Here is a 16,448-nt window from a genome sequence, read left to right as displayed (position 1 = left end):
TTTCATGTCCAGCCTGTGGTGTGCTCTTCCTTTTCCAAGTGCTGCAGAGGTGAGATTTATTTAGGCTTGTGTTTCTCGCCTGAGCTCAGGGCGGAAACGTATGACTCAATGTATGACACTACGCCGATCACCTGCTTGCATGAAAACCTGTTATCGCCCTTTATCCCTCTCGATCAGATATCCAGAGGAAGCTTTGTTTCTCTTCCTGCAAAGTGGATTGACCTCAGATTTGTCAGTTTGAAGAGGGTGTGTTGTGTTGTCTCACACCAACAAGAAATCCTGCAAGATTAGTTAGTTGTTTTTTTGTTTTCTTTATTTAAATGACAGATGAAGATTCCAGCCACATACTGTAGAAATGTGTGAATTTTGTCACGTCAATAAAGAATGCAACTAAATGGAAGGAGACCAGGAGGAAGGCAGGGACTCGGGTGCGTTCGATGCCTGCTAAGTTGATGCTGACGGACGTATTGGCATGGTCAACCGGGTGCAACAAAGAGAGGAAGGCGGTGGTGTGCGGCACCGGAGACAGGAAGAGGCAGGGCCGTGTACCCTGCTGCACAGTTCCCGTGTTATTTACCTCATTGTTTTTTTGTCCACACAGCCCGCAGTCCAGCTGGGGCGGCTGCAGCACAAAAGGGCCTGGCGCTCAGTCAAACCCCCCCATCAACAAAAACCAAACAAATCTGGCCGCTGGTCAAGAGTCTGCTACCTTTTTTGCAAAACTCTTACACAACACATTAGTTATTTAACAAGCAGCAGATACAGGCATGCTCTAATTGTGTTTCACATATTCCAGCATGTAACAGTCAGATTGCACAGAGGTCTGAATCTCGAGTGTATCTGATGCATCCCGGTGTTGGTGTCGTCCCTGTGTCATTACAATTAATGTTGGTCCAGGTTCAGCAGTGCAAGTCACCAGTCATGTTGTTATGATGTCATAGATTTCCAATGTGGAAAAAACAAACAAAAACGGGTCGGGGTTAGGGTTGGGGGTTTGCATGTGGTTGTGGTTAGGGTTATGGGGTTAGGGTTTGGTGTGATGATGTTTCTGGGATGCCTGAACCACCTGCAAGTTAGGGGTTGGACAGATTGATCCAAATGTCGATAGTATCGATACCAACACCGGTATTGGTATTAGATCAATATCATCACAACAGGATCGATGCTTTAGCTTATTTGTCTCCTCTAATTTCAGAAGGAGACATGTCTGTGCAAACACCGCTCCTCTCCTGCTGGCACACTTTGCGCTGCCCTCTCCTCCCTGCTCTGCTTTTTTTAGTTGTGGTGCAGTCACATGACTCAGCGGTACTGAGCAGCAACATGTAGGCTCAGAATTTGCACATTTGTCTTTTGTTTTAAAAAATAAACCTCATCTCATAAATCATGGCGCACTGCTCTCCTGTACATAAGCTGTCTTTATGAGTAAAAATCATCGGTAATGGTATCAGCAACACCGGCGCCATTTATTTGTTATCTGATCAGTATCAAAATCTGCAGTATAGCACACCACTGCTGCCAGCCCTCTCGAGCCACCCAGGAAAGCAGCTGGCACTAAGAGACACACCCTTTATTTTCCCCTAAATATATTCACAAATCAACCCCCTTTTCAGACAAGTGTCTCCCAAATGCATGAGAGCGATCACCCTGCACAGCACTTCACACTCCAATAGCATGAATATCATTATCTCACAAACAGGGTGTGTACGTGTGAACAAATACCAAGCGGATGCAGGTTAGCGCACGCCAGTGCAGCTGCTGCTCTCTGTGCACAGCGTGGACTCCCTGAAGACAACAACGTGCCAGCACTGCATGTCATTAACATACAGGATGCTTCTACAGCCACTAAAAGGCAACATGTGATGAAGGAAGGCAACGAGACCCTCATTAATGCGCCATCATCACACAGCAGGCGTGTTCTTTTGTGTGTATCTGTCGCCCACAGAGCACGATAGTGATGATAGTGACAGTCATATCTCGTTGCAAGGATTCATATCCACTGTGGTTTTTGCTCTGGTCCTTTATTCAAAAAGGCCCTGGTCAACTATATTTGGCATGCAAATATAGTTGACCAGGTAGAAGCCATTTGCAAGGCTTTGCCCTGCAGCCTGCTTTCTCTTTGGGACTGTTTAATCAGCTCCAGGCTAAAATCTGATGATGTTAAGAGCAGGCTGGCCAGTTCCTCAGCCAGCCCTTGGCTGCATCTTTGAGTGAATAATTGATGCAGGTTCTGAGGATATTGGAAAGCTGTAGCAGCTCACCTCACTAAGAGGAGCATCTGCTTTGATCTTAGTCTATCACATGCTATCTACTTCCCATCTTCACTGTGTGGTTTTGATTTAGCTGAAACAGCCGCCCGCTTCCTCTATTTATTTCATGCTGAGTTGCAAGGTAGTTTGTGATTATGGCAGACTCAAAGTTTTAAGTACTCTACTCAGCGTAATTTAGCTTTTATAAGGGTGATGTTTTATCCCCCCGCTCTTATCCACCAAAGTGCCTGTGTTTTGGCTTCCTGTTATTTCCTTATTGCTTCGTATTGCATAGATTTCCTGTGACTGGTTGGCAGTTGGCTTCAGACAAGAGCCTGCTCTCTCCCTCTAGTGGTGTCAGACTACCACAACACAGCACAAGTTCATCAGACTGCAGTGCAAGTGTTTATTTTTTAAACTTTGCAGCTGCTAAGTTTCAGACATTTTGAAATGAAAATATTGTGTTATTTGTTTTCATTCACATAAATTGCCCAATTTATTTAGGATTAGTCCAAGAGATGTCATCAGTGCTGACCGAGCCACGACATTTTTTAAATTCTTTTTTATTTTGCGTTCAGAAGACAACATCTTCACAAAAAAGAAAGTAAAAACCTGTACAAATACCTCAGACTGGCAATCTTGCACTTTCTCAAAATTAGGTAAAAAATAATTAAGACAGCATGAAAAAAAGCAGCCAAATAAACAGTGCACAGCTGTTCCCATTAAATCAAAACAGACTTAAAGAGCTTTTCCACAAGTGTCAGGAGAACACTAACAAACATGTTGCATTTATAGTGCGTTGTTCCACTGTGATATACAACTCCTATGTGGCACATTATATCACTGTTCTAAGTTGTGCATCGGTCTTTAATTAAAAGGAAATAAATACGTCTGCAGAAATGCCACTTAAAAAAAACCCTCTTTATAATTGTAAACAATATCAAAGAAAACAAATCAGTTCACATTAAAAATAATACAAATGCCAGATATCTGTTGCATTTCAAAACCCCTTGTTCCCGTTGTTCTGATCCAGTTTTTGTGCACTGAAAGCCGTTCATATCATCCTATGCAGCATACTGCATCTTCACCACTACTTCAAGTTTATATAGGTACTTCAAGAGATGTCCTTATCCATTCATAAATAAAATAATGGAGCCATTTCCCACATAGCTTCAACAGAAAGAGTCTAAGTGAACCATTATATAAAATAGAGACACAACTATGCTGCTTACAATCCAAACTAGCATACAAAGACAAAAAGTATTAGCTATATATTTCAAGAAATATTAGAAAGGAAGATGTTTGGACTGGCATTTGACTTTTGGAGATTTTCCCTGTAATATTGTTATACTGTACAGCTGTGTAATTAGGAAAGAAATGAGGGGGGAAAGAGTAAAAATGAACAAGAACAGTTAAAACCAAAGTCTTGTGACTGTAACGTAGCTATAAAAGCTACTAGCCAAAACTGCCTTAGTTAAAGCGAATTTAGCCAACTTCTTCTCATTTACTAGAAAATGAAAATTCAGTTTTGATAATCCGGCATCTTAGTAACTGAACTATACAAAAATAAGTCAATACTGTAATGGGGAAGGGTAAGAAAACATTACCCGCTAAACAAATGCTGCTAAAACAAAATTAGCCTAGCTTAGCAGAGTAGCAGTAAACAGAACCAGAGCAATTCCTGTGAGATCACGTGGTTCAGCTACATTTAAATCAAACATTTGAATGTATTTTTAAACCTTTAAAAAGTCACTGGCTGAAAAGAACAAGAGAGGGAAGGGGAATCAAAAATTCATTTGGGTACTGAAAAGTCTCCTTCATTTTTTTTCTTAGTCTAACAGCTACAACAAATTTAAAGATTTTTTTTAGCGCAGCCATTCTGACATTAAATATAAACATAAATGCAGGTATTAAGGGGAAAAAAATCACTGATGTCATTAGACAACGCCTACATTTACATATTTCATTGCTAAAAGGCTGCTGTGAAAAAGGTCTACTACCAATTAACATAAAAAGGCATAAAATTATTTAGCATCTTCAGTAGTTACTGTGTGTTTGTAAGGCAGCACATTAACCTCACATGTTCTAGCTAAGCACACCCTGGCTTGCAGTGCATTAGCACAGACCTACACCTGCCACCTCATAGCAAAAATGGTTCATACATATTGATGACTAGCCGGTTGGCCGCAGGGCTTGTCCTTCCTCACACGGCTATCATCTCCTTCCAGTCACAGGAGAACGTGAACAATGGAGATGAGGACCAAGCAAACTGAACTGGAGTGGAAGAATGACCTTGACTGTTAGCCAAAGCACATGTACTGCAGTTAATGATCAATCTTTTTTTTTCCAGTTTGCCTGGCTTCACCCTTATGCCTAAAATCCACAAGACATACATATATTTACATAATCAAGATGTATGAAAATCCTTTTGCCTAAGTAGCCATGCGAATAATAAAATGATCATGAAAACCCTGTAAATGGTGGATCATTCAAGCAAAAATGCATCCTAATTTGACCCGACAGACCCGGTGTCCAGCCTTTGTTTACCGACATTATGCTTCTAGCCATCAAAGCCTGACCAACCTGACAAGTCAGAAAGACAATAAATTATTCATACAGTACAGTACAAAAGCTGAAGCAGGTAATTGGGCCTTTAAGTGTTCAGTGCAATCTACCGTTCCAGCACAAATTAAAATGCAAAATTCAAACAGGGTCAGCAGGGGACAAAGTAGTCCAAGGTCACTCAGTTCTGCCTCAAGACGTTAATCGTCCCTCTTTGCTGGGTGTCTGGAAAAAGGAGTGGAATAGCAGTCAGCTACTGGAGTGGAAATATGGTGCTTTAAAGATGGGGGAAAGAAAGACTCCCGTGTCCTTCAACGTACACACTGCTTACTCCCTCTGTGCTTCTACTAGGTCACTGTCCTCACCACTCACAGCAGCAGAGGAAGGAGCACGATGAGGCTTCGGGTGCACGGAACTTGCCAGAACTGGGCGTGTCCGTGCACTGTGCAATGAATGCATGTAGATCTGTGATGTGTGCCTGCTCCTGTGTTTGGGCCTGCAGGAAGACAAAAAAGCTGCAAATTTTCAAACTGCTATTGTCACTTACTAAATAAAGTCCCCGTATTTATTGGTAAAAATAAATCAATACATAACTGCACAAGTATCCTGCATTAATGTAGGCTCACATTTACCAGTATTAACCAATAAGTATGATCATTATCTTGATTTAGCAGATTGGCATTGGGAAATTGGCAAAGTAGAGGAGACGTTGATGGGAAAAAAAAATTGTTTTTAGATTTTAGCATTTCTGTGACCCAATTCATATGATTAGAAAAAGCACTCAAACCACCACCCAACAGTATAATAAAGAAACAAAGCAGCAACTGTACCATGATGGTGTCATAAGCTCCGGTGATGAGCGCGATGAAGAGCGACAGCACCATGTAGATGAAGAGGGAGATGAAGGTGTAAAGGTAGATCTGGCTGAAGGTCCACACCAGCGTGCCGCTGTGCTCCATCTCAGCGAATGTTACAAACATGTCGTCTCCATTGATCAGAGAAAACAGGCACTCTGACACCATGGACAGGGAGCGAAACTGGATACATGGAGTCCAAGTTAGCACAATCATTTAAAAAGGAACGTTTTGCAGTGTTACCGTGTTTTTATTTATTTATTTGGCACGGACTACAAAATTGACTTCTAGAGAATGTTTCTGTGTGAAAGGCAAATTTCACATTCATTGAATTACCGTATTTTTCGGACTATAAGGCGCACTTAAAATCCTTTCATTTTCTCAAAAACCGACAGTGCGCTATATAATCCGGCGCACCTTATATATGAATTCTGGGTGTGCTTACTGACCTCAAACCAATTTTATGTGGCACACGGCACTCAAAAATCTGTCAAAACATGTTTTAGCACGACTTTGGTAAGCTATGAAGCTGCACCGCTTGATGGCCTTCAGGTCCCAAAGTCAAACAAACACTGAGGCACACTGAGAGTTAAAAACTGTCTAAATTCTTTCATCTTTAATAAAATAATCAGTGTTGCTGCTTTACCAGGTGTAACAATTAAGTTTAACATCCAGGCATCCATGAAAACAGAATTTATTCAATTTAACAGAGTTAGAAGTTAGCAGGAAGTTAGCTCGCTAGTTTCCACCTAAACATGATATAGCATGTTCTGACTGAGAGAAACGTACAGCTCTGCTATCACTTCCAACATAAATGAAGACAGAAAACTAAACACCAGTGACCTTTGTAGGGTTACTGAAGTTGGGCTAGCTGGTATATAATGATGTGTTATGTGATCGCTAGTGACACAGCTATGTTAGCATAACATAAACACAGTGAAGCTGGAGGATAAACGCTAACTTTTTTCCACTCAATAAATGTTAACTTCCCGACGGTTATGGACAAATGCAAATGCAATGCAGGATGATGTAAGGATGCTGTAAACGGACCAAATTTCAGTCAGGGGAACAACTGAAATAATCTATCCACAATACAACGTTAGTCATTAATATACTGCAACAACATGGGAATAGAAAATGTAATATTAACCTCCTAGGACCTGCTGTCCACATATGTGGACATCACATTTTGGGTTATTTAGACCAAAATACTCAATTTTGCTCTACATGGGCCTGATATCCACTTAACGAGGACATTATACTGCTACTGTTCTATAAATTTTTTTTGATAGAACAGAATATCCTCATATGTGGCTCTTATTTTTCTTAAAAACAAAAATAAGGTAAAATAAAAATCTGGTAATTCTTTGTTTTTACATTCATCGGGCCCCAATGTGACCAAATATCAAAGAGAAATTAAAAAAGCATGTCGTGGAAGAGTTCGGGTCTTAGGAGGTTAATGAATCAATGGTATGGAAGTGGAGGAAGCAAGAAGAATTAGTTGAGTAAAGTTTGACTTATCTGACTGTTTTGTTTCGCTTAATGCACCTTATAATCCGGTGCACCTTATGGTCTGAAAAATACGGTAATGTACGGTATTTTTGATGCACATATTAGCATATTTATTTTTTTATTGAGTCATTTAATTATTTCATTTTATTCATTTTGTTTTTCATTTCAGGAAAGCTGGCCCTCCATATATTTCCACAAGAATTGATTACATTATTTTTGCTTGCATGCAAAAAGCAATATCCTAACAAAATGCTGCCTGATTCATATTTAATAACTATCAATTTTCTCCTCCCATTAATTATACATAGCTAAAAAATGACATGCTGGGAGGCAGTTTATCATAATTAGGATGCTCTGACATGCAATTCTGCTCTGAGTGACTCACGCCTGCTCACTCCTGCTTAGAGACACAGCTGTGTGTGCGTGCATTACCTTTGCATGGTAGGGCCCCAGCACTATCCAGCCACAGAAGCAATATCCCAAATAAATGGCGGCCGCACAGCAGCAGAAGCGGATGACATTGGGAAAAGCAGCTCTTAGAGTCACAATCAGGATCTGTGGGAGAAAGAGACAAAATTAACTAACTGTAAATGCATTTTAAAATATTATATTAAAAAAACTGTGTTAAATAATATTTTCCGTATTTGTGTGTGTGTGCTTGACATACATTGTATTTCTGAAAGAAGCTGAGGTAGCGGATGACTCCCACCCACACCAGCAGAGTGGATGTTCCCAGCAAGATCCCACAAAGATCATATGATGACAGATTCTGCATCACAAGGAAGACATCATTACTTATCATAACTTGCTGAAAACTGGGAATTTTACATCTTAGTAGGTGAATAAAAAAAGAAGAAGCTTCTTTTACAGTGTGCACAAAGCTGCACACCCTCTCATATCATGTTACCTTGGACTCTATCCCAATTTTGATGAAGCTTCCGATGATGGTGAACGTGTCACTGACGATGAGCAGAATGTACCAGCCGTTGATGAACTCCATCCTGTCTCCCCAGCTCACGCTGCGGCCCAGTTTGTGTTTGAAAAACTGCACGTACTCCTGGGTAAGGAGATGGGAGATGATCAATGGGGCTTTAAATGTGATACACACAACTGGAAAACTGGGAGACCGTGAAAGGCATTTAACTACTTCTCTTTGCCTGTGTGACTGTTATCATTATGAAATTATATGTGTTGAATATATGGCATCAGGGGGCAACAGTGTTTGTATTGCAGGATGTAATTTTTGCTGTGATCTCATTAGCGCCACGGCCTCCAGGCAAGCGCTTAGAAAAATGACAATCCAGCAGAGCAAGCAGTGCAGACCAGTCTCATCTTTCACGGTGGCAAGCAAAAATCGGAACTTCTGTAATCACATTTCACGCATGATGACTAACTTGATACACTGCACCCTTGACAAATGTAATGATAAAGATTTGAAAGCTCATTTGCGGCTCGATATTTTTTTTTCTGAGGTTTTCATTTTGCACGATTTGCTGTTCAGAACAATTTATCTCATCCTGGGTCTCTTTGCAGCACTTCAGTTCATCCACTGAAACTTTTTTGCTTCTACCTTTAAGCCAACTTTCTTCTGATTGGCTGCCTTGAAAAACAGAAGATCTTAACAGCAGGTGGGCGGGGCTTATGTGCTCACAGGTAGTGCTGTGTACCTGAGATGGCCATATTAAGGACATCTGCTCTTGGCAATATTTTTTATGTGTCCTCATTTGGTTGTTAATATGACACCATAAGAAACTACAGTTCACCAAATGACACTTGAGGCTGGCTGTAAAAGGGGTTCACTTCCACAGACACTGTGAAAGATGTATTTCACCCACTGGTTTTAGACTCCGATTTGAGGCTTTAATGTAACCAATGCGATTGTATTTGGATGAGAGGGTGAAGTGCTAAGTTATCCATAAAGTGTACGAGTGCAATGCAGACTCTTAATTAGTACCTCAACAAAAGTTGCAGCTTCAAGTGGTCAGTCCACTTGGGGTCCCATTTTGAAAGACATCAGAGGAGAAGTGAAACTTTCTAGAGCCTCCTTTTGGTCTCTGTAGCATATTTTCCTCCTAAATTTGGAAATATCTCACCTTGAGTCACCCCTCTTTTTTTTGGTTTATATTTTGTGAGTAAAATAGGTGAAAACCTTTATTGAAACATGTGCAAACATACATGGAAATAGAGTAGATAAGCCAATGGTATGACCATGTATGACCAGGTATGCTACACTAGCAGTGTGTTTGGGATCTTTGTCATACTGAACAATGAAGCTGTTGCCAATCAGATGCTTTAACAATGGCGGATCAAAATATGATGATGATGTTACTTTTCTATGTTCGTAATTTCATCGGTTTTTGACGAGATATCCAACATCACTGGCTGACATGCAACCCAAACCCGGGCAGAGCCTCCACCATGCTTTACAGTTGTAGAGACTCATTGTTGTACCTCTCTCCTGACCTCCTTTGTACATACTGATGAGCATTTGAACCAAAATTTTCAAATTTGGATAAAGGACCTGATGCATCTCTCAGGTACTGTGGAAGGTCTGTGCTGGAATTTTTTCATACTTCTTAACCTCCTAGGACCTGGCGTCCACATATGCGGATATCACATTTTGGGTTGTCTAGACCAAAGTATTAAATTTTGCTCTTCAAGGGCCTGATATCCACTTACGAGTACACTATACTGCCACTGTTCTATCGAAATCTAAAGCAAATGTCCTCTTATGTGGATCTCATTTTTCTCAGAAACATAAATCAGGTAAAAAACAAAAACAAAAAAACCCAGGTAATTCTTTGTTTTTACATTCATCAGGTTCCAATCAGCCCAAAGAGCAAAGAGAAACTGAAAATACATGCCATGAAAGAGTTCAGGTTTTAGGAGGTTAAGACACGATTTTCAGATACTGTTGAGCTGCTGTAGACAGGTTTTTAGGCCTGATACTTCCCTTTTTGTCTTCCACTTGTCCAGTTTCCTCAGTTTTTTAAGTGACTGCACAGCATGCCAAGATAGGGAACGTTTTCCACTAATAGTTCTCCGGGAATCACCTTGTTGATATAAAAATATAGTTTTGTGTTCGTCACAAAACTGTGATATTTTTCATAGACTCAGCTAAAGAAGTTGGAACAAACTGGTTTTTGGTGTGCAGAGACAACACCTGCTGATCCCTTGAGTTAGGTGACTTTTTCATAGGTCAGTATTTCTTAACAAAGAAAAAAAATACTCTTAAAATGGTCAGGTACAAGGACTGAACTAAAAAATAGTGAAAAATCAGCGAATGTCCAGAGAAGAAAGAAATTCTTGAGAACTATCGCTCAAAACTACTAGTCTGTCTCCTTGAAAGCAAAATATAAATAAAAATAGACTTTTGCTGTAAGAGACAAGACTCACTACTGTAAATTGTATTAAGACTTAATATATGCATTATTAAAAAAGCTAGACAGTCTGGCAGGCAGGTGGAGCTATCTTTTGACCAGGCTTCACTTCCTTTTTTTGTGTTCATGGTGTTCGTGCATTACTGTGCGGTTACATACACAAACAGCCTGTCCTTATCTGAGCTCCACTTTTGTAGGCCATTGAACACTATTTAACAGGTATTTGTGTCTGTGCAAAGGTCCCATGCACTCTATGGATGCATCTTGGTATCCAAGCTAGCTAAGGTTGACTGATAACTTATCACTCTGTTCTCCTGTCCAAGTAAGGTTATATGTTCTCACGCCCAAAAGAGGCAAACATTGGGACGGCCAAAATGCCAAACCCATGGCTTCAAAAAGGCAATGTCAGTCGTGCTATGTGCAATATCCATTTCAAAATATCCATTTCATAGGCTAACATCACAAAAACAAAAAAATACAGAAATTATTGACCAGTTTTCTTACATGCTGCAGGAGGATGCCTCTGAGGATGGAGCGTCCACACAGCAGCAAGGACAGCACGCAGACGATGGCCACCAGCACATCAAAGAACTCCTGCGCGTAATTCTCGGCTGACAAAAGAGGACAGAAATAAAAGGGATCAAAGGCAATTAAAATAAATGAAGCGGCAGGTAAATAAATATCACCCCTAACCACCAGTCACTCACCACGTCCAGTCACATTAGGGTCTTTACACTCCTTAATGGAGGCACGGTTCTGAAGACTGATCGTAACTTTACCGCTGTGCGCCCTGTTATCCATCACAATCTGACGACAAAAGCACGAACCATGTAACAATTAGCATGTAAAAAAACAACATTTTTAGTTTTTCTATTCTGTGGGATGTTGACTGAATTTGAGATCATAGAGGAGCTCACTGTGATAGCAAAGGTGTAGCAGTCTGGGATTTCATTATTTATAATGGTCTGAATGTTGATGGCCTTCAGCTGGAAGTCAATGGTGACATTGATCAGCCTGGGGAGGAAAGAGACATGCTGAGGATTCAATGTGCAGAATTCACATTGCAAAGAAAAGTAATACCTCTTTAATACCAAAACACACAAACATAACAGAGTCGCTAACTTGTAAAACAGGAGAGTGAAATTCTTGTAGTCACTGTTTCCTGGAGCAGCGCTGTACGTCAGTGGGTCCAGTCCAATGCAATCTGGAAAAAGAAAAATCAGAAATAGCAAAAGAGGAACTAAGTCATACATGATTTTTTCCATATCACATGAATGCCACACCACGGTTTATTTTTACCACTACATTTATCATGCATTAGCCATAGCCATCTGCCAAATCAGCAGATGTGCGCAAATAACCCCTTTCCCAGGACCGGACACGGTATTTTGCTACTAAAGTGGAAAAAAAAAAAGGTCTGTGTTTTTCATTACAGGACTCAAATCTTTAAAAGTAGGGCACAGTTGCAGGGCACTGGAGCAATAACACAGTGACTCACTGACACTATTGGTTCCTTAAGGGAAATACTGGGACTTGAAGAATGTGCAGACAGACGTGCAACAAACAAGTAGACTTTAAAACATAAAGAAAAACAAAATCAAAAGAAGGATTATCCTACCTGTGACAACATGTGGGTCGATGTCAAACGTGTCATTGACGGGGTCAATGGTGCCCCTCCTAAAGTACCTCTGACAGAGGGAGAGCGCGCTTCCGTTAACGCCGACGCCCGGCACATAAGCGTACCGTCCCAGTGAGATCTGAGGTAGAGCCAAGTACTGAAGAGGGAAAGAGAAGCCGAGAGGTGGAATTAAGCTCAAGAAAACATCTGTCTTCTTTATGCGATGTTAAACTTTTCACGTTCAGAAAGTAACAATGAAGCTCTCACAAAAAAGAACGCTGTTCAGTCAGGATGGCAACACGACAGCGGCATCTCTTTCCAGAAATATGTCTCAATTACTAGAGGTGGGAATCACCAGACACCCCAAGATTTGATATAATTACGATAAAAAATTATTGCATTTTTATCACATTTATTAACTTTGTGTTATGTGCTTGGTATGGAATAAGATATGTTACGATTTATCACCAAGTTGAACTTTGTCAATATCTTTTTTTACACAATACAATTTGAGAGTACACGCACTGTCACTAAAACCTGCATTAATGTTGCCATAAGATTCAATCTGCAATTGCATGCAAAGTGTTTCTGGTAATACACCAAATAACTGTGATAAATTCTCAGAAATCGCATCTGTTGCTGTCTACATAAACAGAAATTCACATTTAACAGAAATGTATATTTAACTGCGCTCAGTAATGTTCCTGTTCTACAGGAATATAACCACAATACAACCAGCTGCCAACCAGTTGAGTCAAGCCCACTTGAGTTGTTTTCATTGACAAAGAGTCATTCAGACTGATGGCAACATGTTGGCAACATTTCTGCTTTTAGAAATTAGACAGCAGTTATTTGCAAACCTTCAATGATCTCTCTGAGAGTGACTGCAGACAGTCCAAGTAAGACTGAAACTGTTTGCAGAAAGGTTGCCTCCTGCTGGGCGACCTGTGCAATCAGTTGCAGAATGTGAAAAAAATCTATACAATCACCAGGCAGCCGCTGCTTTTTTTATGGATGCAAGGAGGTTGCTTTCCTATTTGTGGTCATGTGACTGAGCCATTAGCTTGCTCTAAATCAGGAGGTAGCTTTAACAAGCTGAGTGTGTTCAGTGTTGGATGGTTTTTCAGTTGAGCAGTCTGTGTTTCTGCGCTTATTCACACACTCAATTCTAAGCTAAGCTAGTAAACATTGTAAACAATACAACTGCTAAAGATAATAGCTCAGCTAGCTTTGCAGTAGTCCTGTTTTCCCCTCAAGCCTATGATTGACCTTTGTCTTGTTGGGTTTTTGTGTGGAGTGGAAATCTGCAGTCAGTGTTACAACAGTGTATTAGGGTCCATTGTAAGTAATAATACCATGAAAAAACACTTATTAATATCAAGCATATCTAATGTATGCATGGCTTAAAAAATCATTCCTCTGAACCTTGATCTAATGTAAACTGAAATCACATATTAATGCATATTAAACAAAATTCTGGTCATAATAATAAATGGTTATTAGCAGGCTACCTGCTCTATGGTAAAGTTGATGTGGCTGTTCATCTCCATCTGTGTGTGGACAGCGTGGGGATTCTTGTCCTTGTAGCCCTTCAGGAAAAGGTGCTTGAATGCCGCTGTGTTTTCCTCTTGAAACGTCACAACCATCTGGTTACTCAGTCCAAACATCACCAACTAATAGACAGAGCCAGAGAGCACAGGCACAAGACAAATGAGCTGAAACACTCGGGCAAATGCAGAGAAGCAGTCGCTGCACAGTTAGAATAAAACACAGGACATGATTGGGTATTTGCATTCTGAACCTACAGAGTATTCATGTTAAAGCAAAGGGCTGTATCCACCTGCACAGTCACAATGATGATTTTCAGCAGCTGCAGGCCAAGTTTGAAAGGCTTGCGCCCCTTTGCATGATACTTGTCACAAGGGCTCATGAAGAAATACTTGAGTTTCCTCCTCAGGGCCTCCTCCTCTCCTTCTTCCTCCTGCTGGAGGAGCTTGGAGCCCACCAGGGTAGGAGGGGGGGAGCTGCCACTTCCAAGAAGATCCTGGGAGCCATAGCCTGATACGGAGGAGAGCAGCTTGTCCTTCTCTGTTAATAAAATCAGTCATTTTGGAAAGAAGCTCAGCATTAAAGAGGTACTCAAGACATTATACATTGCTGGGTTACTAACAAGTGACAATATACATTAACCCCTTTCATCCTGAAAAAGCGGTTGGAGAGTGTCTTTAATTCTGTTACTCAGTAGTGTTAGCTGGTCTACCTGCCTGTATGTGGTGCAATTTCACAGCTTAGTATAATCAAGCTAACGCTGGCGGATAACTTTCATGTTTAAATGTGTAAATGCTCAAAAATGATCCAAGCATGATCCAAGATTACCACTTGTAGCTCCTGAAAAACAAACATCCAGTATCTTAATGATTAGAGTATTACATAAAATCATTAAATAAAAAAGAGTTTACAACAGATAAAAGTCCAGGTTCTGAAAAGCATGTTTATTTATACGCTGAATCCTTCTTTGGTTCTTCATAATGAATTACTGTGGCATGGAGGCGATCAGCTTTTGACACTGCTGACGTGTCACTGCAGCTCAGGTTGCTTTGATAGTTGCCTTCAGCTCGTCTGTGTTTGGGGTCAACGTTTCTCATCTCCGTCTGTGTGGCCTTCAGATCAGGTCAATTGGTTAGCTAATTAAGCACGTGTCTAAATGCCATTTGGTAGTAGTTTTGGACCCACTGGCACCCTGCTAGAAAAGGAAATTGGCATCTCCATAAAGCTTGGCAGTCAGAAGCATGAAGTGCTCCACTCCAGCAGGAACGTGACACTCGCAGCTCCGTTCTCTGCCAAGTCCTTGAATTGACTTTTCTCAAGGTTGCAGTCACCCCTGTTGCTTGTGGACATTTTATTTTCCTTCCTCAAATTTTATCAACATGCATTCTGTGAACAGCAAAATAGCTGTCTGTGGCTCATCCTGCTGGCATAGAGGGAAGCCTGTCAAGTCAGCAGTCTTCCCCTGATTGCAACTGCATGTTCTCAACTAGACTGAGAGACAGGCAGTATTTATACTGTATCTGAATGGTAATTCCCCCAAAGTCGAAATAAGATAAAAATAATTCGAATTATCCTGCTGGGTCTCTTAATCGAATTTTATAAATTGCTTGACTGTAGAAAATTTTTTATGTGATTATCATCAAAACAAATATGGCTGAACTGCCCATGCTATTCGATGACGTCATCTTGGGCTCGCTAACTGTGATGATTTTAAGGACCACCGGTTGTAGATGTCAAAGCGGAAACCTTTAAAGCGTTTATTTTCAAGACAATAAAAAAAAAATAAAATAAAATAAAACTTTAAATGTCCAAAATCGGCGGAATGATCCTTTGAGCCTCGAGTCACCTGTGAATAAAAACACGGAGCGGACGTGTTTCTTTCATTGTTCGATATCACACCTTAGCAAATTTTCACAGATGGACCCGCCTCTTTAAAAATAAATAAATAAACAAATACATGAAAAATAAAATAACGTAATATGATGCTAGCAAATAAATGCGTACCAATCCGTGGTACAAAGAGTGATACAGGTGAAGAGAGATACTAAAAGAGAGGACTGAATGTTGCCAAACCTGTGGCGCTGTCTTGGATGCAGGTGTAACTAGAAGATGCCATGGAGATGCGTTCACGTTCGCACAGGAGCAGCGGAAGGGTACATCACACTCATAAAAAGCGAGTAGAGAGCAGACGCGGGTTCATATTATTTGTTTACATCGTAAAATAAAAGACGATTGCTGTCGCAGTCTGCGGATGACACATAGGTAAACACATCGCCGCTTCCTTATGACCACGTGACTTCATCATGTGACTAATGCCTAGCCTGTAAGCTATTGCTGCTGGGAAGACTAAATTCAGGGCAAATGTTGAGTTAATGTTCCGGTTATTACTCATTTTTTGTTTTGTTTTATGTTTTATGACAGTTTTATTAATTAAGACTTAAGATAAAATAATTATTGTTTATTGAAGAGAACTTACGTTTGCGCAAGTAGTTAATAAGTTAAGTCATGGTGAAGGGAAAGAGGTTTTTCGCTTTTTGAGAAATACTGGTCTCATAAAGAGGATCTGAGGATTCAGGAGTGAAGCAAGATTAAAAGCCAGGAGATGACATTTTTGGATGCAAGCTGCCGTTAAACATGAAAGAAGAAGAAGAAGAAGGCCTCAGAGGTTGTCTAAGAGCATATTGGGAGCAACAACACCATGAAGCCCAAAGAAGACACCAGACAGGTC

The 16,448-nt window shown here is 40.5% G+C and overlaps 1 protein-coding gene across 1 annotated transcript; it reads right to left on the bottom strand.

Annotated features, from left to right (window-relative positions):
- Positions 1-2,818: 2,818 nt before the first annotated feature.
- On the bottom strand, positions 2,819-16,000 carry mcoln1b (mucolipin TRP cation channel 1b). The gene is made up of 13 exons (XM_006805061.3): positions 15,794-16,000; positions 14,013-14,260; positions 13,684-13,845; positions 12,173-12,329; positions 11,677-11,758; positions 11,472-11,568; positions 11,262-11,361; positions 11,059-11,165; positions 8,082-8,231; positions 7,842-7,943; positions 7,607-7,729; positions 5,639-5,845; positions 2,819-5,304 (listed from the first exon to the last, which is right to left on the bottom strand). The coding sequence occupies exons 1-13, from the start codon at positions 15,834-15,836 to the stop codon at positions 5,170-5,172; spliced, it is 1,713 nt and encodes a 570-aa protein (XP_006805124.1). The 5' UTR covers positions 15,837-16,000; the 3' UTR covers positions 2,819-5,169.
- Between the last annotated feature and the right edge of the window lie 448 nt (positions 16,001-16,448).

Source organism: Neolamprologus brichardi, chromosome 4 (assembly GCF_056152115.1).
Source record: "Neolamprologus brichardi isolate AB-2024 chromosome 4, ASM5615211v1, whole genome shotgun sequence".
Classification (NCBI taxonomy): domain Eukaryota; kingdom Metazoa; phylum Chordata; class Actinopteri; order Cichliformes; family Cichlidae; genus Neolamprologus; species Neolamprologus brichardi.
Note: the sequence above shows the minus strand (reverse complement) of the source record. Positions and strands in the feature narration are given on the sequence as shown.